Genomic DNA, 23904 nt, shown 5'->3' on the forward strand with positions numbered 1-23904 from the left:
AAAATGACCAATTCCATTTTTTTCAAATCAACTTTATTAATAATTTAACTTGGCATTTGAACATTAATATAAAGTTGATTCGTTTCAAATAAGTACATAAATATTACCACAATTATTTTTTTTAAATTGTTGGTCAAGATTTTCATTCGGACTCTGCTGTAATAGTAAGTAAAGCACCTGAAAACACTTCACACCTGTCATAATGTTTATAAACATCACTTGGCTCATTGCTGGCATTAAAATAAGCAGGGAAATGTAATTATAGTACAACAGTTCAGAAAACAAATGCCCAGCACTGTTGTGAGAATCATATTTACAGTCTTCCACTGACACTGTAGTTCAGTCTACAAATTGAAGTGTTTTGAAAAGGCCTGTTTAGCTTATTACTGGCATTACAATAACCAGGATAAAAAATTAAACACTTTGACAAAAAAAAGGTGTGTTGACTGTCGTTGCTGTACACAGGTGCATTTCTCGATTTGTTATTTAAATAGCGCCCCTCTTAATATAAACACAGAATGAATCCTCCCAGTTGTTTCTTTGCTAATTCTGCCACCTTGGTGTTTGTAAGTTTAACAAAAGGTTTGTCTCCAGACAGAGTGCCTATTATGTAACAAGCGGTGTGTAGTGACTGCATCCTCTTTACACAGTAAAGCCATCAATTTCCTTTAAGGAATGTAGAGCTAGAAAAATAGCTTTGAGCTTGTTTCTTCATTGTTGGATAGTATAATTCAGAAACGCTCATGGTTTACTTTAGCTTACCTCTGGGAAGCCTCGCCTTAAACACCATGCCTTAGGTCAAACATGGTCAGCATACAAGATTGCAGTGTTTTGACTTTTTTCTTTTGTTGGTGCAGTCGCCATGTCGAGTTTCAGCAGAGAAACTTGAGTGAAGTCACATGATGAATGAACTCAACTTGGCTGGGTGTAGTGTTAAAAAAAACAAGACAGCACTGCAGAATTTAGCATTCTGTTCCCAATGCCTAATTCTGCGATAGATAATTCTACTCATAATTCCCAATTTGGTGTGTGAACAGCTCTTTACTTTGGGCCGCAGTGGAGCTGTGGGTTATTGCATCCCCTCTTGCAGCAGTCACATCATTGACACAGGTCAGCTGTGTCGTCAGCGTTTCCGAGACAGGATAGTCATGGAGACTGAACTGCTTCCTTGCTCCATGAGGTTCACTCCAGGGCAAGTTTGAGAGCTTGCTCTGCTCTCTGTGGAGAAATGGAGGACTCGTTTAAAAATCCCTTTGAAACAAAACGGAACAATTTAGGAGTTACTAACTTATTCTACAGCTTCCAGCAAGACACATTCATTTAAAACTGTGAAATGGTGCTTTTGCGCTGTGCAGTTTCCTGTCTGTAGGACACCTGTCATTACCAGAAAAGCTCTGAACAGCCCTCTTGGTGTCTGAGTGACTGAGCTGACTGGTTTGCTCACTTGACATCTGCTTGGAAGGGGTTTAATAATATTGAGGATTTCATTGGGATTATTGTTTGTTTTCATTACAGCGAGCACTTGTCCTGCGCGTTCACCTTCTTTCTGCACGGAGACAGCCACGTCGTCACCTGTGTGGAGATCAACCAGCACCAGCCAGTCTACCACCTGAGCGAGGAGCACCTGACCCTCGCCCAGCAGTCCAGCAGCCCCTTTGAAGGTGGGTCCCATAGCTAGAAATAGGGCAACACGGGGGGAATGGTCAACACTTTTGTACAGCTATAGCCAGAAGTTTTGCATCGCGTCGAATTTTAGATTGAGACATAATAAAAAAATTAACTCTGGGCATAATCTAGGTCTTTTATTTAACATAATGTAATCAAAGAAGCTATGTAGCTTTGAAAACCAAGTAATCTTGACTGATGATCTGAAGCTTGGTATGACCTGGCTAGTATGGAATAGTTCTTGTGGAAAGCCTTTGGTGATACAAGCTTGCAGATCTAAAGGTCACTGTAAAAGGTAGTTCAAATTCCGGCTTAAACTTTGTTCTTGATTTGTTGGTATTTTTTTTCCAGTCTATAGGCTGACCTCTTAATGTATGCCAAAGAGCCCTTTTTTATTACCCCAGAATGGATATTCCAGCTATTAAAGTGTTCAGTTGTTCCACGTCTTAATAGCCTGCATATATCACAGATGAATTTACTGCACTGGGCAGCTTGGTTTGAAAGGTCAAGAGGAATTAGATGTTGGTTGAAATGTTATCGCTACAGGAATTGGTAATTCACTTTTCTAAAATGTGGTTGATCTGTTCTGATGCCTAGTGATCCTAAGCCCGTTCGGGTTGAATGGAACCCTGACTGGCCAGTCTTTCAAGCTGTCTGACCCACCGACCCAGAAGCTGATTGAGGAATGGAAGCAGTTCTATCCCATCACGTCGAGCTCCAAGGAGGGGTTGGAGGAAAAGCAGGAGGAGATGGACTGGGAGGATGACTCTCTCGCTGCAGTTGGAGTCCTTGTTGGTAAGAAATCTAGGATCCTATGTGAATTCATGGAGGGGAATAGACCTAGCTGTTTAATCCGGTGACTTGAATATAGCGGGTGCAGTTGTACACTTAAGCAGTTTTCCATATCTATATGGAAGAAAATGGATGTTAAGTATTGCTAATACCAATTGGATATGTTATTGGGAGTATTGGGTTCTGGGGATATATGGAGGTGTCTGTACATCTGTATGTCCCACTTCAATTTTGACAACACAAGAGGTTATATACTGGAAATCAGTCATTTTTAATATGCTTTACCATGATACTAATGCCTCATTTGCTTACCAAACTACAACTTAAATGTTACTTATCCCATTTTCATTAAACTATTCATTGCCATTTTGTATTCTATACTATTCTCGATAGACTTGTGATATGTCAGTCATCAGCTTTTCTTCATTTTTTTTTAATTCAGTTAATTTAAAGGTAATTAGTTATTTTTTAAACTACTGTGCAATAAGCACACCACAGAAGAGGAAAGAAATCGGCACTTGTGGTGGTTTTCATGTGGTACAACAGCTTTGCAACTTTAATATCTTAACTGCACAGTCCTGTCCTGTGTGATGCATTAAATCAAGCTGCTAACTTAGGTTACAAATCAGTCCTTGAGTGATGCAGACATTTGAAGATCCTGAGTTTAAGGTGGGTTGTCTTGGTTGTCCCCTAGGTGGAGTGCGAATGGTGTACCCATCATGCCTTGTGCTGGTCCCTCAGTCGGACATCCCTGCCGTGACCCCTGTGGGGTCCTCCCATTGCTCTGCTGTCTACTCGGGTGGCCACCAAGTGCCTGCTTCCACACGGGATCCTGCCATTTCCTCTGTGACTCTCACTCCACCAACGTCCCCCGAGGAGGTACAGACAGGTATGTGCACTGGTCTCGCAAGCCAAGTCTACCCTGGAGTAACCCACCCTCCGAGGGAGAGGGAGCCGTTCAGCCCCGTCCCCAGTCCCCCATACTGTTTAATATGCCTTCTGTTAAACCTCTATGCTGCTACCAGTTCAATACGAACACTGAAACCACTTGTTCAATGAGCTATTCAACTCCTAAACCTTCGGGATTTAAAGTTGTTTCAGAGAGTGTGTGTTACCTGAAATCCACTGCTCCCCATAGTTGACGCATCCTCCTCGGCAGTATAGTTAGATTGTCATTTAAGAGGTACCATAAGTGTTGATTTAATGTGTGTGTTTTTTCTTGTAGTGGACACCCAGTCTGCCCAGAAGTGGGTGAAGTTTTCTTCGGTTTCTGATGGCTTCAGTGCCGACAATACGAGTCACCACGGAGGAAAGATCCCCAGGAAACTAGCCAGCCAGGTGGTGGATAGAGTCTGGCAAGAGTGCAATATTAACCGAGCGCAGAACAAGTAAGAGCCTTTTTATTGTACTTTTATTGAAATCACTTTCGGTGGTAAATGTATCTCGCTTAGTTGTGAGAAATGGTACTTTTTAATTAAGACTTTTTGCAATTGATTAATTGATTTAGCAATGTGTTATCTTTTAAACCCAACAATCAAATACTGCACTTGTGGCTAATGACTTTAAATGTAGCACCTTGGAATATGATTATTCTGCTGCTTTAATTTTTGGTAGAAATTCTATTTTGTCATTGAAATGGAACGTGGGAAATGCCATATTCCTTTAACAGATTATATTCTTTTTACTAAATTGTAGACGTAAATTCTCTGCCACTACTAATGGGACGTGTGAAGAGGAGGTGGTTGATAAAATCGGAGCTTGGGATTTTGTGGAACCCACGCAGAGGTCCATCTGCAACTGCTCAAGGTATTAGATCCCTTAATTAAATAAAAGAATAAGACTCGCACAAAGCTCTAAGGCTCAGCAATAGTAAAGTGTCTACAAGTGGCTTTATAGATATTAAAAGGTACCACATTACCGTTTGTATTTATGGATAGTATCTTTGTAAGTGAAACTGCATCATTAGATATTAAAATGTACACTCTTTCAGCACTAAAATGCAACTCAAGTCATGTAAAATCAGTTGTCTGTTTGAAAAGGGGTGTTTTACTCTGTTCCTTTCACATTTTAAAGGCCATTAAGTAGTTAATCACTATCTAATCCAAGGTAGCTATTAGGACACAAGTTCCAACAGATCAGTGGAGGGAGCTGTCAGTAGGTTCTCTACATTCTCACAATTTCTAATGTACTTCATTATAAACACAAATTAATTCCCCATTTGACTTGTTACTCTGCTGCGTTGTGTGCTCCCAAAATGATACTAAAATAAAAAACACAACCAGATTTCAAGGAAGATGATTTGAATTCTCTTCTCTTTTCATTTGACCCACGCGACTAATTAAAGTAATATAGGTGTTCTGTGCGAAGCCCCTAATTTAACAGGGATTTAAACAGCGACTCCTCTTGTGGGTGTGGTGATCATAAACTAGGGCAGCTTAAGGGAAAGCTGCCAATGCTTTCACACCAAGACGTCCTGTGCTGCTATTAAACAGTAGTTTGTTTTAGGCGTGTGTTGTGTGGCCCAAACCAAAGGTCCTCTAGGGAGAATTTTATACAAATAAGGTGTTTTTCAGCTGTGAAGAGATTAGTTGTTTTTATAGAACAAGTGATAACTAGGGTGTTTTTACAGGTGGCACTTAAAAAGGGATTAACTATGTATCCAGACACTCAATCATAAAAGTTGCAGGACTAAACAGGTCTTGTGTACTTGAGTCTCCTTAAGTTTTGTCTCAGGGAGTGCCCAGTGGCTTACCTAATACAACCTTGGGGGGGATAACTGAGTAATCTCTCAGGAAAGCCTTAGTCTAAATGTTTGTCTGCTACTCTTACCTAACTTTCTTTTGTAAGAATATGTTTAATTCTCCAATCTGAGTGGTATTTAGCAGCGTGTGCTGTAAAAACAGGATCTCCTGACGTGGCTTTTGGTTTGTCCCCCGATGTTCTTCCAGGCATAAAAACCTGAAGCAGAGAAGTGCCGGGCCCCCAGGTCAGCCCCAACCTGCCGGCCAGCCCCCACAGCCCCCGCTGAAACACAAGGCCAACGAGAAGCCGGAGAAGGGGGACAAGCAGCAGAAGCGGCCGCTGACCCCCTTCCACCACCGCACCTCTGTGTGCGACGAGGTCTCCCTGGACTCGGACTCTGCGAGCCAGCGCCTGGGCATCCGATCGCAGGACAGCCGGGGGCGATTCTCGAACCTGAGGCCTTCCGACGTGGTCTCTGTGGCCAAGACTCCTCAGCTCCACGGAGGCACGGAGATGGCCAGCTCCCCCCCTCCCCCTCCCCTCAGCCCCCACCCCTGTGAGCGGGGCGAGGAAGGGGGCGAGCCCATGAAGAACCCCTCCACCCCGCATAGCCAACACTTCTACCAGCCCACCCCTGAGCCCTGCCTGGTCTCCCAGAAAGCAGCTGAGGACCACCGGCTTGACCATCACTCCTACCCCCCGGCATTCCCCGAGATCCTGGAGCCCACCGTGTACGTGGGGGCCGCAGTTAACCCTGACGACGGCAGCGCCGATGCACCCTGGAAGTTTTTTGTGCTTCCTCGGAAAAAGGACTCCCATTTCCCTACGCCCCAGCTCCCCACCGACAAGTTGAGGGATGACCCCATAGGATCCCAGGAAAATGTTGTGTCGGTTACTGAGTGAGTATTACTTCAAGTTCCTTAGCAGGAGGGTACAAGGGCCCATTTATCTATCTTTTTGTGTGTGTCTTTGTTGGGTAGGTTGCTTTTAACCATTGAATAGACTGGTAGATTACGGTTTATAAAAAAAAAAAAGTGATATTCAATGGACAATTGATCTTTTACACTGTGCGTGAACTGGCTAGCACTTTTCATATGCGTGTTTACAAAAGCTCTTTATGAATGGGATATTAAAATGAATTCTCGTATTTTAGTAAATCATTCTTCAGATTTCTCAGCAGAAAAACAGTTTAAAAGACCAGTGTAATCAAATCCAGAAAAAAGCATCATAGCAATGCTTGCTCTTTACCTTTAAACAGGTAGCAAGATAGACAGGAATGATACTAAAGTTTCAGGTATCTATTGAGGGTGAAAAGTAAAGGCACAGGCCTCATTTGGAAGGCATTTTGAGTTCAGCTCTTCTCTGGAATGACCACCTCAGTTGCATGTTGATCTGTTTTTTCTGAGTAGATCCCAGGGCTGGTATGGACAAAGCCTGCAGATTGTGTTGAATTGGTTGTGGTTTTGAGCTGTAGTCTCTGCTGAGACCACAAAACCTATTGGTGTTTAGAGATGTCATGGCAGACTAGCTCATTTCCTATTTAAGAGAATGTTCCCACCCAACTTTCTTACCTACATATTATACTAGTGCACTATATCAACTATACTGCCATTTTGTACTATTTTTGTGGCGTACACAGGACTTTTATTAGCAATTTCAGTAGCAAAATACTCCATCATAGTGTTAAGACTGTTAATGCATATTGTGAATCAAACTATTTAAGGTTTGTACACAGCATTAATGATTTTTGGTGGGAACATTGATTTTCTCCACGATTCTTTCCCTGTCTTGGTTTGAAATGATTTGCCTGTTCTCTTGGCAGGTTGATGGCGAACTCGAAGAAAGCGTTAAAGGTGTCGGACGAGCTGGTTCAGATGTACCTGCAGAGAAAGAACCAGCACCTGTCTGCAGCCATCTTGGATCACGAACCCGAAATGGACCCATATGCGTTCGTCGACGGAGACGTGGAGTTCTCCTTCTCTGACAAGCGGGACAAGCAGTGCGGTGAGAGGGAGGTCGGGAAGAAGCACAAGGTGGGTGAAACGCAGCCTGGCTTTTAATAGAGCTCTTTGGTTTGTTTTTTACACTGCGAATTTGACTGCTTATGACATCCCTGCCAACTCTGGCTCATGTCGCAACATGACAAACTCGCATGCGTGCTTGCCAGATTTTCTGATAGATATTTAATTGTGCGTGAAGCATTATAAGCGCTGCTCCTCTGGGACAAAGAGGAATTGTTTTCAGTAGTGAAACAAACTTATGACTCATGTCTGAAACAAATAGTTTTTCTTTGTTTTAAGCATTTGTTGAAAGAATAGTGGAATTCAGCAAAATTCTTAAACCTGAGATGGTAAGATATTGGTTTGAGTATCCACATTTAAACAGGTGTGTACCTATTCTGTTTGTCACCTTCAACCTACAACGTACCTAGATGAAGCACTTGAGTGGCGCATTTATGCATTATTATGAGTAATCTGACTTGTAAAGGGGGGGGGGGGGGCAAGTCTGCATTCTTTCTTCCTACGGCATTATCAGTTTCCACGAAGTACGTCGGTGTAATAAAATCTCTGCAATTAGATTTAAACACTTTAGCACTAATGGGTATTGGTGTTAAAGTATGAGAAAGCATGGAAGGAAGCTTGACACTTATTTGTATCATTAAGCCACTTGAAAACAAAACAAGGTAACTATAGAAATAAAAAAAAAAAACACACATGTCCAGATGACTTCAGTTACTAAAAATATGTTTAACAGCAGTGTGTTTATTTTCAGGCGGACGACGGAAGCTCAATACCAGCTGAGGGGGAGGATGCAATGTCATTGTTTAGTCCCTCTGGAAAGACGGGTAAGGGAATGCCTGTGTTCAAAGGACTTGAATAGTCAAACCATTTTAATATCGGCTGAGACTGGGCAAAAATGGGGTTCCCCAATAACCAGACAATTGGCATTAGCCCCATTCATGAAAATGAAGTTAATTTAATTAAATGTATTTTCAATATACACTCAACTGTAAATCTGCTGTAATTAAAACCATACATATATGTGAACACCCACATTGTGTTTGGTATGCTATGTTGTGCCTTTTATATTTTGAGCATTGTGATCGTGTACTCAGTGATGTATTTTAAGAAGGTGTTTCTCTCTCGTAAAGAAGCCCAGCGTGCAGATGCTCAAAACCGCATGGTTTCGACCAGCTTGATACACGAGACTGACCTGGCTGTCTCTATCAACGATTTAGACAATCTTTTCAACTCGGATGAAGATGAGCTGACAGTAAGGAACCTGCCACATATTGCACAGCCCAAACCAAATGTACCTTAAAGTAGCTAAACATTGATTTTCATCAAAAAAAATGATATATTGTACTACACTTGTCATGCTTTTAGAAATGGTTGCACTTCCTTGGTCACCTGAAGACTAAAATTATCCCCGCCCCCTCAACGCCCCCTTTCCTGTTATTAGTTGACTGGCGTGCTTATAACCAATAACATGATCCAGAAACCACTGAGGTGAAGCAGTAACTTCCTTCAGAGGGTTTTCTTTAACCCAGTGTAGTACCAGATATCTTGATTATAACATGTTTGCATGATTCTTTCAAAACTGCATACTCGGAGTGTAGCAAATGGAAGTCCATGGCACGTACAATGCATGGAATTATGATGTTAACTCAATCATAGCCTTCATTTCTTACCTGACTGTGAATAAGAGGAAATCCTGTTTGTTAGTCTTGCTAATGGATCAGTGTATTGTGTGTCCTTGACATTTAAACCAAGTTTCAGGTGGCACACAGGCCTTGTAAAGAAGTGAAAACATGTTTTTGCAGGAGTAGCGTTTTGCTTATCTGTGGAAAGTGGCTGTTTTATATTTCAGATAACTATAACACAGAAGACAAGTCAATTCTGCTGCCTAACACTTCCCTGTTCTGGTTTTTGCAGCCTGGTTCTAGAAGAGCTGTTAATGGGACAGATGGTAAATTCAGCAATAAGGACTCAAAGCCAGCAACACTTGACCCCCTGTCTTGTATCAGTAAGAGATTCATGTTTTGGATTTTTTTGAGCTTTTTTGGGGGGGTTTAGTTTAGGTGCACAGCTTGAACATGCAAAAATTAGAACCTGTTTGAATTAGACATCATGACTTCATTTTCAAAGCTACAAGAACTGTTTTTGGAATTATTTCTACTTTCCTCACCTGTTAAAGCCCCACGCCCTTCATAGCAGAGCTTGACGTCTGTCCACAGTAGCCCCTTCTCAGATTAGCTGCACTGGATTTGTCACCCAAAACTAGTTCCTGTTTGAGACTGTCAGACAGCTGTGTTTTTGAGTGTGAGAATATCCGCAGTATTTTCCTTTTTTATGCAGTTTTGTTTCGGGGAAGTCCTGTCCACATTTGAGTCGTGGAACTGAAGTCGTGTTTTAATAGGTAGCCTGGGTTGAGGGACAATGAAAAGACCCCAGGTTGTGTTAAGGGGTTTTACACAGATCACTATTCTGGTCCCACTTAAGCAGAGCCTGGAAGGATGGATGGCAAAACTAAGCCAACAAACTTTTGGATAGTGCCTTCTTGAGTATACTAGCAGTACACTGAAGAAGGCACTCGCAGACACGTTTGTCTACTTGACTTCATTTCTTAGTTATGCCTTAACATTATTGAGAGTTTTGAAGGACAGTTTAATTGACTATTTTTCTTCAAACCAGATTCTGCAGATCTGCATCAGATGTTCCCGACTCCTCCGTCACTGGAGCAGCACATCATGGGCTACTCCCCGATGAACATGAACAGCAAAGAGTACGGCAGCATGGACAATGCCTCAGGGATGACTGTCCTGGATGGCAATTCCACTTTGGGAGGCCACTTTAAAATTGAGGTGGAGGAGGGCTTCTGCAGTCCGAAGCAATCTGAAATCAAGGTAAACCTTTACCTGAGGGTTTGCAGTAATTAGTTTTAATATTTTTATTTTTATATATGTTTTAATGGGGGGTATCTTTTAAAGAATGACTTTCTTTTTTGCACATAGTCTTGGTTGTTCCAATAAACACCCCACTTTCCCTTGAAGGATTTCTCATTCGTGTATAAAGCTGAGACGAGTCAGACGTTTGTGGGCTGCTCCATGTTCGCCCCTCTGAAGACTCTGCCCAGCCAGTGTCTGCAGCCCATCAAACTACCAGAGGAGTGCATATACCGGCCGAGCTGGACCATCGGCAAACTGGAGTTGCTTAATCCAGTACCAGCCATGACGTTTCTTAACAAAGACGGGTACGTTGTAGCACATCTTGCACGGACAAACCAGATGAGTGCTTATTTTCATGTTTTCTCATTGCATATCAACAGTGTCCCATAATCCATATTCTATATATAGAAAGATTATCTAGCAAGGGACTTTCAAGCAGTTTGGATAGGACTTTGTGAACCTTGAATCTGAATCAGATTGTGTCCAGGACCGTTAACTAATTCATCCTTGTTGTTTTGCAGCAACATCCCCAGTGTGGGCAGCGCGATGGACCAGGATTACATCCAAACCTACACGCCGCAGACACACACCCCCTTCATGTCCAACAGCGCCCCCCCTAGCAACAGCGGAGCAGGCATCCTGCCCTCTCCTGCTACTCCCCGCTTCTCAGCCCCCACCCCCAGGACACCCCGGACCCCCCGCACTCCGAGAGGAGCCGGGGGGCCATCCAGCGTACAGGGCTCCCTCAAGTACGAGAACTCGGACCTGTACTCCCCAGCTTCCACCCCTTCCACCTGCCGGCCCCTAAACTCCGTGGAGCCGGCCACGGTGCCCTCCATCCCAGAGGCGCACAGCCTCTATGTCAACCTGATCCTGTCAGAGTCCGTCATGAACCTCTTCAAAGACTGCAACTTCGACAGCTGCTGCATCTGCGTGTGCAACATGAACATCAAGGGGGCCGACGTGGGCGTCTACATCCCCGACCCCAACTGCGAGCTGCAGTACTCCTGCACCTGCGGCTTCAGCGCCGTCATGAACCGCAAGTTCGGCAACAACTCGGGGCTCTTCCTGGAGGACGAGCTGGACATCATCGGGCGCAGCTCGGATTTCAGCAGGGAGGCGGAGAAGCGCTTTGAGGCCCTGCGGACAGCCTCTGTGGAGCGGAGCGGCCTCAAAGACAAGCTACCGGACGAGCTAATCCTCCTTCTCCAGGACCAGTGCACCAACCCCTTCTCCCCCATCGCTGCCTTCGATCAGGAAGCCACCCCTGCCGCCGCCGCATCCAGGCCCGGCCTGGCCCTCGCCCCCTCCCCACGGGTCGAGGAGAAGGATTACTTCAACGACTGCTACATGGCGCTGGAGCACGGCCGCCAGTTCATGGACAATATGTCTGGGGGCAAGGTGGATGAAACACTGGTCAAGACAACCTGTTTACATCACTGGTCCAAACGGAACGGTGAGGCCTTGGCTTATTTTATTAATTCTTTTGAAGAGCAGCAAGTGACACGTACAGCGGCAGGTTATAATTACTATCAGCTCAGACATGCATTAAAAAGAGCCTCTTTCTGCTCTGTATACAGTTCATTTTTTGGGAGAATGTGGCTTTATCAATTCATCATCAGTGCCAATGTTTTGACCTGTTTCAATATCTATTCTAGCCAGTGCTAATAGTGTTCCGTTTAGAATCTCTACACCCCCTGCTGTACACAGCTCCGCATTATCAAAGGAAGCTGCAGAAACTCCTGCCATGTGCGGTATGAAACCTCACGGCTCTGTCCCGTCAAGGCAAATTTACCAAAAAAACCTTCAGTGAGTGCTAATGATATTTTATTGATGCACATCCCTGTTCATTGCACTGCTGAAGAAGTTATTAAATGGCTACTTGTTCATTCCTGAGATGTGCCTAATTGAGAGGAACTCAAGGAGTTTCAAAAGCACTTGACATAATGGAAAGTGTCAAGTTTTGGTGTGATGGAGTGTTGCTGTTATAATCCACGGTTTCAGTTGCTGTTGTATTATTTCTGCAACGATTTAAGACTTTTGGGTTGTTTTTGTGCCTTTAAAACTAAAAGTAATGTATCCTGTTCTTGAACAGTGTGTTTAAACTAGATTAAATTAGACATCTTTGTAATTGTGACGTCAGATTGGTTTAGTTGCTCTGACAAATCCACAGCTGACTGGTATAAACAGGAGGTTCAAAAGATTACGTTAGGAATGCTGTAACCCAGGGGTCTCTAACCCTGGTCTTGGAGAGCTGCTGTGGCTGCTGGTTATCGTTTCAACCAATCTGTTACTTAATTGAACCAATTATTGGCTTAATTAGTCAAGATTAACAGGTGTTCCAGATCTTTAGCCACTGATGATGTAAAGACACCTGTAAAACCTGCTGGACAGGGGCTCTCCAGGACCAGGGTTGGAGACCCCTGCTGTAACCATTCAGATGATTCTGAAAGTGAATGACTCTGTGATTCCCTGGTGTTCACTCTGCACTCTGTCTCCCCCTAGCTGTGGATGTGAGCATGCTGTGCTCTCAGGATGTGCTCCGTGTGCTGCTCACCCTCCACCCTGTACTGCAGGATGCCATTCAGAAGAAGCGAACACGATCCTGGGGCTTCCAGGGGCCCCTTACGTGGCAGCAATTCCACAAAATGGCTGGGCGTGGATCCTATGGTAACGACCGCTTCACCGTACCCTCCAGCTCTCCTGTTAAGGGACATCCTTTAACACGAGATGCTCGAAATCTGCATTGTATTGTTGACACTCCCAAAGCTGTTCACTGTCCACCACTCCCTTTGTCTCCATAGCTGTACTGATAACCCATTTGAAGCAGGTGTCAAGAAGACTGTCAATATTGAATTCAAAGAGATGGAATTTGAACGTATTTCGGGGATGATTTCTGAATACATTGGGAATCACAATTTAAGAATGTAAAGGTTGCTGACGAGTCTCTTTATTTTCTCGTCCCAGGAACCGATGAGTCCCCAGAGCCGCTGCCGATCCCCACGTTTCTGGTGGGGTACGAGTATGATTTTGTGGTGCTGTCTCCCTTCGGCCTGCCCTATTGGGAGAAGCTGTTGCTGGATCCGTTTGGCTCCCAGAGGGATGTTGCGTACCTGGTGGTGTGTCCGGAAAACGAGGCATTGCTCAATGGGGCAAAGAGCTTCTTTAGGGATCTCACTGCAGTGTACGAGGTAAGGGTATCAATGTAAACATCTAGCTTGAAGATGCCATTTGTGAAACAAACTGGACTGGCGACAATGCTTTCTAATGTAGAATACACTGCTTTGGAAAATTAGAGGCACCAAACCCAGCTTAAATCTAATAACTGGGCAGTACTGGATGCATAATGTGAAGACAAGTTTTTCGGTTCTTCCCGATGCACTCAGATTTTTATGGTTTAAAATGAGGAGAAATTTTTACTGAAGGAGTCTGTTTGTCATTGCGCTTGGTGTTTTATTAGCCTCATGCTTAATCTGATCTTTAAGTCATCTGTCTTGCTGTCGTTGAATTGAACGGAATTGCTATTGCCACCTGGTGGACAGAAAATAAATGGCTTCTATTAACAGCTTTTCAGAGATTACCACCAACTCATGTCTGACTCTAGATGGAATTAGGAAGACTAAATCCTTTTCAAAACAAATATGCATTTGATTAATGCACAAATGGGCCTTAAGCAGGAATACAAATGTCCCTTTTTAAATATGCATTGCATGGGTCTGTTGAATTGGCTTAAACTTTTCTTGTGAATGTTACCTTTTTAAGGAGACCACGGTTTTAAGCAGGTATGTGTTTCAGCTGGCAGATTATATAAACAGTAGAGGTTTAATCAGTAACCATTTTCCTAATTGAACACAAAAAAAAGTGTAGACTTCACAAAAGGCTCTCAAATACAACTGAAAGCATGCATGTGCATATTATACATGGCAATCTTATCTATGCTTTAAGAAATGTATTAACCCCATATGAACTGAAAACATGCATGTGTTAGGCATTCATTGATCAATACATGTTTAATTGAGGCTCACAACATCGCTGTGGCGATCACGCGATTTCATTGTTGCAATGACATTTTGTTTTCTTCCTGCAGTCCTGTCGGCTAGGTCAGCACCGGCCCATCTCCAAAGTGTACTCTGACGGTATCATTCGGGTGGGGAGCACGGCGGCAAAGAAGCTCACGGACCAGCCCGTCAGTGAGTGGTTCCTAAAGGCAGCCGGCAGCAACAGTGATGCCTTCGCCAAACTCAAACTGTATGCACAAGTGTGCCGGCACGACCTGGGTAGGTTTAAATAAAATACAAATAACATCCGCTGCAGCCTAGGGCACAAGTGCCATCCAGAATAGTGGGATCTGTGCAGCCTCTTCTGGTGAATAAAACCCCATACCACAAACGTGTTTCAATATCCCTTTTTTATTTACTTAATTTAGATACTTTGTTTATCCACAAGGTGAATGAAACTGATGCTTTTAAATAATGCACCAGCAGACATGTGTGGCAATACAGTATGTTTGACAAAATGCTTTTATTATTTTTGAAGCTCTAATGTTTTTGCATGCAGTGCAGTGGCTGTGGTTACAAATACTGATGCAAAGGGAATTTCTGCATTAACCTGCAGCAGTTAGGTTTGTCTCACAAAATTATTTTCTTTCCCCCTTTCAGCTCCATATCTTGCTGCTCAATCACTCGACAGCTCTTTGCTGACCCAGCCGAACCCCCCTCCTCCCACCAGCCAGTCTTCTTCCACACAGGCACAAGCGGCGACGGCTAACATGGGCACAGGCAACTCCCTGACTTCCAGCGGCTCTGCCATCCCCAACAACACCATGCCCGGCGCCTCGGGCACTGCCCTCTCCTCTGGCACGACTACTTCCTCGTCAGGCCCAGCCGGTATGGGCAGCGGGATGCAGTCAGCCAAACCCAACTCCTTCCCTCCCTTCGGGGGCATGTCTGCAGGCTCCATGTCCACGCTGGGCAACCCTCCGCAGAGCGGGCAGCTTGGTCAGCAGCCCAACACGCAAGCATCAGGCCTGACCGGGGAGAACATGACTGGGGCAGCTCAAACACAAGCTCCTTCAGAACCTCCTGAAAGGTGAGGCTTGGCAACGCAGGGCTGTGAGGGTTTGGTACTGATTTCATAAAGCGTGAATTCACAAAAATCATGCAGAGATGATAGAGCGACGTATATTATGTGCCATGTCAGTGTAAGAAAGAGAGAACATGAAAAGCTTGTACTTGCTGAATTTAAACAATTGTTACATACACTAAAGAAGTCACTAGCTGAAACTTTTGTCTACTTGACTTAGTTTCTCATAGTTTTACCTTCAAAATATTGTGTAAAATACGATGCCCCTCTGACTTTATTTGTTCTTTTTTTAAAGCACACAGTGCTGAATTCTTTGTGTTGAATAAGCACCTTCTGGGATGTTGTTTCCAGTGGATGTTCTCAAGAGTGCTCCTGTTCAGCACTGCTAGATTGACAGGCCCTTTTGTCCTTTCTCTCCCCCCCAGCACTATGGAACGAGATAAAGTAGGAGTCCCCACAGACGGTGACTCCCATGCTATCACGTACCCACCAGCCATTGTCTTATACATCGTGGACCCCTTCACATACGACGAGACGGAAGTGGGAGCGCACTCTTCCAACGTGTGGACCCTGGGCCTTCTTCGCTGCTACTTGGAGATGATCCAGTTTTTGCCACCACATATCAGGAATGCTGTTTCTGTGCAGGTGGGCCACTTTCAGCTGTGCTCCTTAGAAATACAGATGTGAGAACTGCTTTTATCGATATGGACAGTTATAAATAAGATCTGGTTTAATTTTAATGGGTGTTTTATAGCTTGGATATGTATGCCATTGACATTCCTTGTTTTATCTCGCAGGTCAAAACTTTAACCAGTCTCCCTTGGTTTCGTTTAGATAATCCCCTGCCAGTACCTGTTACAGCCAGTGAAGAATGACGAGAGGCACATCTATTCCCAGCATTTGAAATCTCTGGCGTTCTCCGTCTTCACCCAGTGCCGAAGACCACTGCCTGCCTCCACCAACGTCAAAACACTGACAGGCTTCGGGCCGGGCTTGGCACTCGACACTTCCCTCAAGAGTCCAGAGGTATGGCGCTGAACAAGAATGCGACACAATGATTCTTGTATATAGCTCCCAGTTTAGCACTTTTTATAAATTAATGCAAAGCTATCTTTTGTAAATAACATGATGAATGCACCTGTTTTGAAATCCAGACCCCAGGTTTAAGCTTTTAATGTTCTGTGTGCTTCAGAGACCCGAATGCTTGCGCCTCTACACCCCACCCTTCATCCTGGCACCGGTGAAGGACAAACAGACAGAGCTTGGGGAGACTTTTGGAGAAGCCGCTCAGAAATACAACGTGCTCTTCGTCGGCTACTGTTTGTCTCATGATCAAAGGTGGCTTCTCGGTACCTGTACTGACCTCTACGGAGAGCTGTTGGAAACCTGCATTATCAACATTGATGTTCCCAACAGGTGAGCATAGAAAACTGTTCAAATGTTTGTTTCCAAGCATGAGTTGTAAGTGAAATGGGTCTCTTTACTAAAGATTATTTAATATCCATTGTGAATGTACTGTTCATGGTATAATCCCATAGGCTGACTGCCATGTTTGTATCTGTGTGGTGGATAAACAGGCCTGAGGTGCTGTGTTAAAAACTGTACATTTTAACATGCGTCTGCCTGGTTTCATTTCTAGGGCTCGGAGGAAAAAAGGCTCTGCCCGAAGGATGGGTCTCCAGAAACTCTGGGAGTGGTGCTTGGGCCTTGTGCAAATGACATCGCTGCCGTGGAGAGTTGTGATAGGACGGCTTGGTAGAATAGGCCACGGGGAGTTAAGAGGTGAGGAAACTTGTAGAACTAGCTGCTGATTTAAAAGGTGATACAGCGCCTTAATTCACAATTCAGTACATCACGAATTTGGTTCATTAATGGTTAGTCCACGTTGACAGTAAATTGTATGTTTTTTATTGTGTAAATGCCAGTCACTAATTCTTTTTGAGATAGTTGGTGTTAGCAAAACAAATCAAGCTATCTAATTGTACAGTCATTGTTAAAAACTGTTCTGTATGGTTCATCACTTAATAGAATTAAGAGCCCCCCAAAGTGCCAACATATGTTGCATTGAATTTGTGTCTCTGTTCATCCCCAGACTGGAGTATTTTACTCAGCCGGCGCAATCTTCAGTCACTCAGCAGGAGGCTGAAGGAGATGTGCAGGATGTGTGGGATCTCTGCTGCAGATTCTCCCAGCATCCTCAGTGCTTGTCTGGTTGCCATGGAGCCTCAGGGGTCCTTCGTGATCATGCCAGGTAAGAACACAGATCTTTCGGAAATGATTTCGTTAGTGTTTTTCTCACCTTCCAGATTACAGAGCAGCAAATTTAACACTAAACGGTGGCTTCACACAATTAATTGATCTGCACCTGAAAATCAATTGATGCTAAATTGCCTGTCAGTGTGAACTTGTGTTCGTTTCTCTTCAGATGCTCTTTGTGTACTGTTGGCTCTTCAGGTGTTTGTGTGATTTGGCTGTTGGATGTAGTACTGATGTCTAGGGAAAATAATGTGGTGGATTGGAAATGATAAGCCTTTGTCACCTAAAACTGCATGAGGAGTAGGACACGCTCGTAGAGTTCTGTTAAACCAGGTCAAATTAACCGAATTAGGTCTCATTGGGCAAACCAGTACATGTGCATCTCCAGATTGAATTTCTGTCTAGAGTAACAATAAAATACTTTTGAAATGCATGATTGCAATTTACATTTCCAGTACGCCTATTCAATGCCAGGCCTGTAGTACTGTCTTATGTTGGATAGTATATTACCATGGCCCCATAAGCGCATTGCTATAAAATTAGTCTAAAGGGTTGTAGGCATTTATTTCAATACAGGATTTGGGGATTTACACCAATATCACATCAGTGATTTACCTCTTCATTGTTTAAAGCATTGTATAATATATATATATTTTAGTTATGATCTATTCATTTGTTTCTTTTTTTACAGATTCAGTATCGACAGGCTCGGTATTTGGACGCAGTACAACTCTGAACATGCAGACTTCTCAACTGAATACCCCCCAAGATACGTCATGCACCCACATCCTAGTGTTTCCAACATCTGCATTCGTGCAGGTGGCAAATTCAAACTATACCACTGAGAACATTGACCTGGCGTTCAACCCCAATAACGGTTAGTACCGGGCGTGCTGCTAGATCTGCATGGCGAGATCGCTCCAGGCTTACCAGTTCGAGGGCATCAGCTAGAAAAAGCTTTTGTATTTTTAGAAGTGGCTTGCTTCAGTGCATTGGGCTTTCCTGTTGGCTGTCTTCCAGCTGTTTATCTCGCCTGGTATGAGTTCCTGTTTTGATACTTTCAGAGCACATGCTTTAAACCCTTGTGATCGTGATCTATTCCTGGCAGCACCCAGTAGGTGACTAGATTTGAAGAACCTATTGGGGCTCTGGTTTAATTCCAGGAGAATCGCTACATATAGATAATTAACACATGCAACATGTCTGACGGGCCCTATTCTTTCTACACTGAGCGTGATGTGGCTTTTGGGAATAATCGATTAAGAGATTTATTTGATTGATCCCTGTAATAATCCCTTTTATATCATCCCTTTTGCATGTTCGGTCCTTTTCAGATGGAGCAGATGGAATGGGCATCTTTGATTTGTTAGACACAGGGGAGGACCTGGTTGATCCAGACATCATCAGTATCTTGCCTGCATCGCCAACAAATTCACCAGTGCATTCGCCGGGCTCACACTACCCACATGGGGGGGATGGAAGCAAGGTAAGCTTGCCCAGTGTACTTACCTACAAAAACAAACTTGCTTTGAGCACGGAAAGTGGTCCTTCTAAAATGTTAAATCAGTAACAGTTCACGGTACACCACTTCAAAACTCAACATTGTTGAAATACGAACTGTCAAATACAATTGATTGATTAAAATCCTTCAATACGCTGGGCTTTCTCCCAGTTTACCTGGCATACCACTTGCGGTTTAGCTTTCTAGCATCTGCTGCATTTCTGGTCAAATTGCATTGCATCTGAGAGCTTGTCATTTTAACCCTCATTTTTCTATTTTCAGGGGCAGAGTACAGACCGGCTGCTCTCCACAGAATCTCACGATGAAGCTCCTAACATTCTCCAGCAGCCTCTGGCTCTTGGCTATTTTGTATCGACCGCTAAAGCTGGCCCTCTGCCAGACTGGTTTTGGTCCGCTTGCCCGCAAGCACAGAACCAATGTCCACTTTTCCTTAAGGTAACTGTTTATTATTCATTCAACTTTCATACCAAGACGTGAATACGTCAAGCATGTTCTCTGTCTGGATGGAAGACAGATTATTTGTATTGATCTCAACTGTTGTAAAGTGGCTTTTATTTAAAACGGCCCATTTAGTTTAATGAAATTAATTTGTTTTCAACAACGATGGTGTATTTTATTTGAACAGCATGCAAATTGTATGGTGTTTTTTTTTTTTTTTTTTTTTGTGCAGAGGTAGTTTTTGTATTCATTTATCATCAGAATATCTGTGTTCACATACTTATCAAATGTACTGTAAGTATCTGTGCTGTATTGCAGTGCCGGATATACTCAGGTTAGTGCAATAGCTGATTCAAACAGAACTCTTCTAACTTGGCTTTTATTGTCTTCAGGCCTCTTTGCACCTCCATGTGCCTTCAGTGCAATCGGATGAGCTCCTTCACAGTAAACACTCCCACCCTCTCGACTCAAACCAGACCTCCGACGTCCTCAGGTACTGAAAACCAAGCAAGCACAGATCATTATCATATTTACTGTCAATCGGAGATTAGAGAAAGTAGTAATTCTGTAACAAACCCGAGCATTCAAACTTAAAGATTTTTGGGTATGTCCTGGGGTCTGTAATTTTGTATGAATGTCTATATGTGAATGCAATTCTAACAATGCATTTCTACCAGTTTTAAACTTTAATAATACAAGTTCGTTTATTTTAACAGAATTGACGAGCCAGTGGATGCCGTTACAGGGCAGGGTTTCAGTCCTTGGTGCGGCATGTTCAGTCTCTCTGCTTGTCTGCTACCGTAGTTCCGTTGTGAAAAACCACAGCAAAGTCTTTTAAAAAGGATTTCTGTGTGACTCATGCTCAGTATTAATCCCCAGGGGAAATGTATATGAACTTGAAGCGCCATTTCAAGTTAGCATGCAATCTCAAAGCCTGTCAGAGACTTTAGATGGATTGTCACCGGAGTGTGTTAAAATTGGACAACAGATTAAATATGTTCTAACTTGGAAAAATCTACTTTGATTCCTTACAGTTTTAAATGATTTATTGCAGATAATTTTATAGCCATTTGAAATGAAGGTATTTCAATCCTCTTTCACCCTGGAAATGCAGATGAAACAAACAGCAAGTTATACATGGTCCCTCTGGGTTGTTAATATGCAACAGTTTATGTACACTCTTAGACACAACAGGTACATTTCATTTGATCAGGATCATTTGCTTTCCCAAATCACTGAATGGATATCTGTTGTTGCATGTTCTCGTGTAACTCCTGTTCTGTGCACACAGGCTGTGATCATTAACCCGGTTTCCTTGCTCGTGCAGGTTTGTGTTGGAACAGTACAACGCGCTCTCCTGGCTGACCTGTGACCCAGCGACCCAGGACCGGCGCTCCTGTCTCCCGATCCACTTGGTGGTGCTCAATCAGATGTACAACTTCATCATGAATATGCTATGATTGGCAGAACCTGAACTTTTTCAAGGGAGGAAATGTATTTGAAAGGGATTTTGTGTGACCGATTACTACAGTGCTGGACTTTATAAGAGTTTGAAACTGTCTCCCAATGTATGTGCAAAGGGTATGAGATGTTTCTTCCAACAAATAGAGTGTATGGTTTGATTTAAGTCATATTTCGAGGACTTGTAGAAATACGAGATACAGAAACTATGATCTAAAAAGAACTAAACTGCAGCCATGATATTTGTTAGTCGCATCAGACATCATGGATTCAAGTATATAATGTCTGCTATCAAATGTTTTGGAAGATAAGGGATGCTCTTAATAAACCACAAATGAATCGACTCCTGCATAAAGACCTGACAATTCCTGTTTTGGATGGTAGTACCTAGCACCAATATCCAAGTGAAATGCCTGCATCTATCTTATTTATTGTAAGTTTTTAAATGTATAAATTGTCTTATATTTCTTAACCTCTTTTATATATATATATATATATTAAAACAAATCCTAGAAGGTTTATACCGCCTTCTTGCTTTAAAGCAATTGGTCGAAAAATTATATGTAACAGTCTTAATTAAAAAAACAAAAAGAAAAAAAAAAGTTGCAGTAGGTTGCTTTTTAGAGTATTATTATTTTTTGTAAGGGGGACAGAAATTTGTATTGTCATGATGTACAGATAAAAAATGGGTTGGGGGGGGTTAATGTTCATACCTTGAAGTGTGGGGATTTACAGCTTAGCTGTACCTGCAGAGTACTTGTACAGCAATGAAGTTCACTGTGTCTATTCAAAAGAAAGAGGTACATTGTCGTAAATAGTATTTTATACCACACATTTAGAGACACAAACCAAACATATATATATATATATATATATATATATATATATATATATATATATATATATATATATATATATATATATATATAAATTAGTTGTACCACTGACTGGTGCAACTTCTGTTTTAGGAATAAAGCGAGTCTACTCAATTCACCTGTGCTTGTGTTTATTTGGGGGGTGGGGAGGGGGTGGCTGTCAGGCCTGCAGAGTATCTGGCATGTAATGAGAGAAGTACAACATACCAGATTCAGAAGTGAGGAGGTGTTGCCAGTAAACTGTCTGGAGGAAAGACCCCAGGAGCGTTGGGGATCGTTACCCAATCTGAATATTACAGGCTTCTAACCGGCTATCGCAGCGACTGCATTAAGACCTTCCACTTGTATCACTTTATTTGTGAAATAAATGTGTGGTGTAAATGATTTTAAAGCCTGTGGTTTATGCAAAGTGTATTCCAGTTCAGGTCCTTAACCCTCTGTTTTGGAATACACCTGCATATTTAATAAATAAAATATCCTTTTTTTTTTTTTTTTTCTCATGCTTCAAACCAATTACAGTGCTTGACATCTACAAAAGAAAAAAAATCATGATGCCCTGTAATTTTTTAAATTTGTAGAATTCTCTTGTCAATCCAAGCTTAACTGGTTTGTAATTATTTTTTTTTTTGCGTTGATAAAGTCGAGTTGGCCATTTTTTAATTTGTGTGTAAATATATATATATATATAAATAATAAAATGATGTCAACAGATTTTATTTGTTTCTACTGTATAAAAAGTTGTGCAAAGTGGCAACTAGTAGCAGTTAATGTTTCTCCAGAACGCACATTTAAGATTTTCCTAATGGAGCACTTATGTTTTTGAATTTGGAATAATATCAGTGCATTTTGACAGTTTAAACCATGATTTGGTGAATGGTAGGTATTTGGATTGGTTCAGTGCTTCAGTTATTTAAAATGCTCAATTCCTATACTATGGTGCAGCACCAATTTGGCTTGATCTGCCCATATATATACACTACCTTACTACATGAACTTGGTTTTTGTGGTGTTTCCAGTAATTTCATGAAATAATTGATGTGGGATCGACAAATATAAAGGCAATCTATTGAGATCATGGTGTGGTCCCATTTAAAAACACAAATGTGATTTACATTGTGTCATCGGTTTATTCCAGAGGGGAGGGATCCATTAAAGCATTTTCCTGAGATCTACCTGTAGTATATTTTGAAATGCAGATTGCTACTTTAGGTATATGTAATGAATGTACATCAGCAGAGTGGATATTATTTAAGATTACGTATGCTGTTTCTGCAGAAAGAAAGTTATTCATATTGAATCGCACAGAAATGCTCCGTTCTAAATGATTTGTGTGTGTAGCTATGGAGGAATATTCAGAATTATTTTCCAAAGAATAGCACTTGCCAATATGTTAATACAAATCTCTCACCAATTAGAACGTCCTTCCTTGTTACAGCCCATGTAGTCAACTAATTTGCTACTTACACTAGCTGTTGCAGAATCGTGTAATGAATTGTTTACGGCGATTACTTTTTGTAAGCATTTATGTGTTCATCCAAATTGCAGTGAAAATTTAAGGTATTGTAACATAACAATCTTGCTTTGTGTTTTTATTGTTATTTTTATCAAGGATTTTAAAGCCACCATATTCTACTAAATCTCATGCAAAGAAAAACAAAAGACATGATATACATTCTTGAGTGCTTTAAACATTAAGAACAAAAGAACATAGCATATTGGAATATATATACGCATTTCAGTTTCAAATGTGCTACAGATATCATTTCAAACCATGAAAGAAAAGCTACACAGGTCCAAGTATAATCTATCTATATATAGAGAGAGAGAGAGAGAGAGAGAATAAAGCTGTGTATTTTCAAAAGTAAAATCTAATTCCAGAGCATATGACTTATTTTTATATTGATGTCCTGTTATCAAAATTCTTAATGCAGTATTACATGTGTATCATGTACTGGAGCATTATCTATCAGCTAAAGTGGCAATTCTATTATAAATTTAGTCAATCTTGCCATAATCAGAGTTGGTGTGGAAGTTAATTTTCTAACTTCAAAAGGTGCAGCTTTCACCCTCCTTCTGAATGGTGCAATACTGTAGAAAGTACTTGGTCCCCACGTAGCCTTTGC

At 42.2% G+C, this 23904-nt stretch overlaps 1 protein-coding gene across 1 annotated transcript in view; it reads left to right on the plus strand.

Moving 5' to 3' along the window:
- Positions 1–21895, plus strand: part of LOC117429663 (mediator of RNA polymerase II transcription subunit 13-like) — a 46405-nt gene extending 24510 nt beyond the window's left edge. Inside the window, exons 4-30 of the mRNA XM_058998130.1 lie at positions 1516–1661; positions 2263–2460; positions 3152–3346; positions 3683–3845; positions 4153–4263; positions 5406–6098; positions 7022–7232; positions 7972–8044; positions 8351–8472; positions 9135–9225; positions 9894–10105; positions 10253–10452; positions 10669–11603; positions 12653–12817; positions 13115–13338; positions 14235–14424; positions 14806–15235; positions 15655–15874; positions 16064–16255; positions 16422–16645; positions 16869–17011; positions 17322–17480; positions 18177–18362; positions 18820–18971; positions 19269–19442; positions 19838–19938; positions 20773–21895. Coding sequence (XP_058854113.1) covers positions 1516–1661; positions 2263–2460; positions 3152–3346; positions 3683–3845; positions 4153–4263; positions 5406–6098; positions 7022–7232; positions 7972–8044; positions 8351–8472; positions 9135–9225; positions 9894–10105; positions 10253–10452; positions 10669–11603; positions 12653–12817; positions 13115–13338; positions 14235–14424; positions 14806–15235; positions 15655–15874; positions 16064–16255; positions 16422–16645; positions 16869–17011; positions 17322–17480; positions 18177–18362; positions 18820–18971; positions 19269–19442; positions 19838–19938; positions 20773–20905 — 6043 coding nt within the window. The 3' untranslated portion in view covers positions 20906–21895. The remainder of the gene's footprint in view (positions 1–1515; positions 1662–2262; positions 2461–3151; positions 3347–3682; positions 3846–4152; positions 4264–5405; positions 6099–7021; positions 7233–7971; positions 8045–8350; positions 8473–9134; positions 9226–9893; positions 10106–10252; positions 10453–10668; positions 11604–12652; positions 12818–13114; positions 13339–14234; positions 14425–14805; positions 15236–15654; positions 15875–16063; positions 16256–16421; positions 16646–16868; positions 17012–17321; positions 17481–18176; positions 18363–18819; positions 18972–19268; positions 19443–19837; positions 19939–20772) is intronic.
- Positions 21896–23904: the final 2009 nt, after the last annotated feature.

Source organism: Acipenser ruthenus, chromosome 24 (assembly GCF_902713425.1).
Source record: "Acipenser ruthenus chromosome 24, fAciRut3.2 maternal haplotype, whole genome shotgun sequence".
Taxonomy (NCBI): domain Eukaryota; kingdom Metazoa; phylum Chordata; class Actinopteri; order Acipenseriformes; family Acipenseridae; genus Acipenser; species Acipenser ruthenus.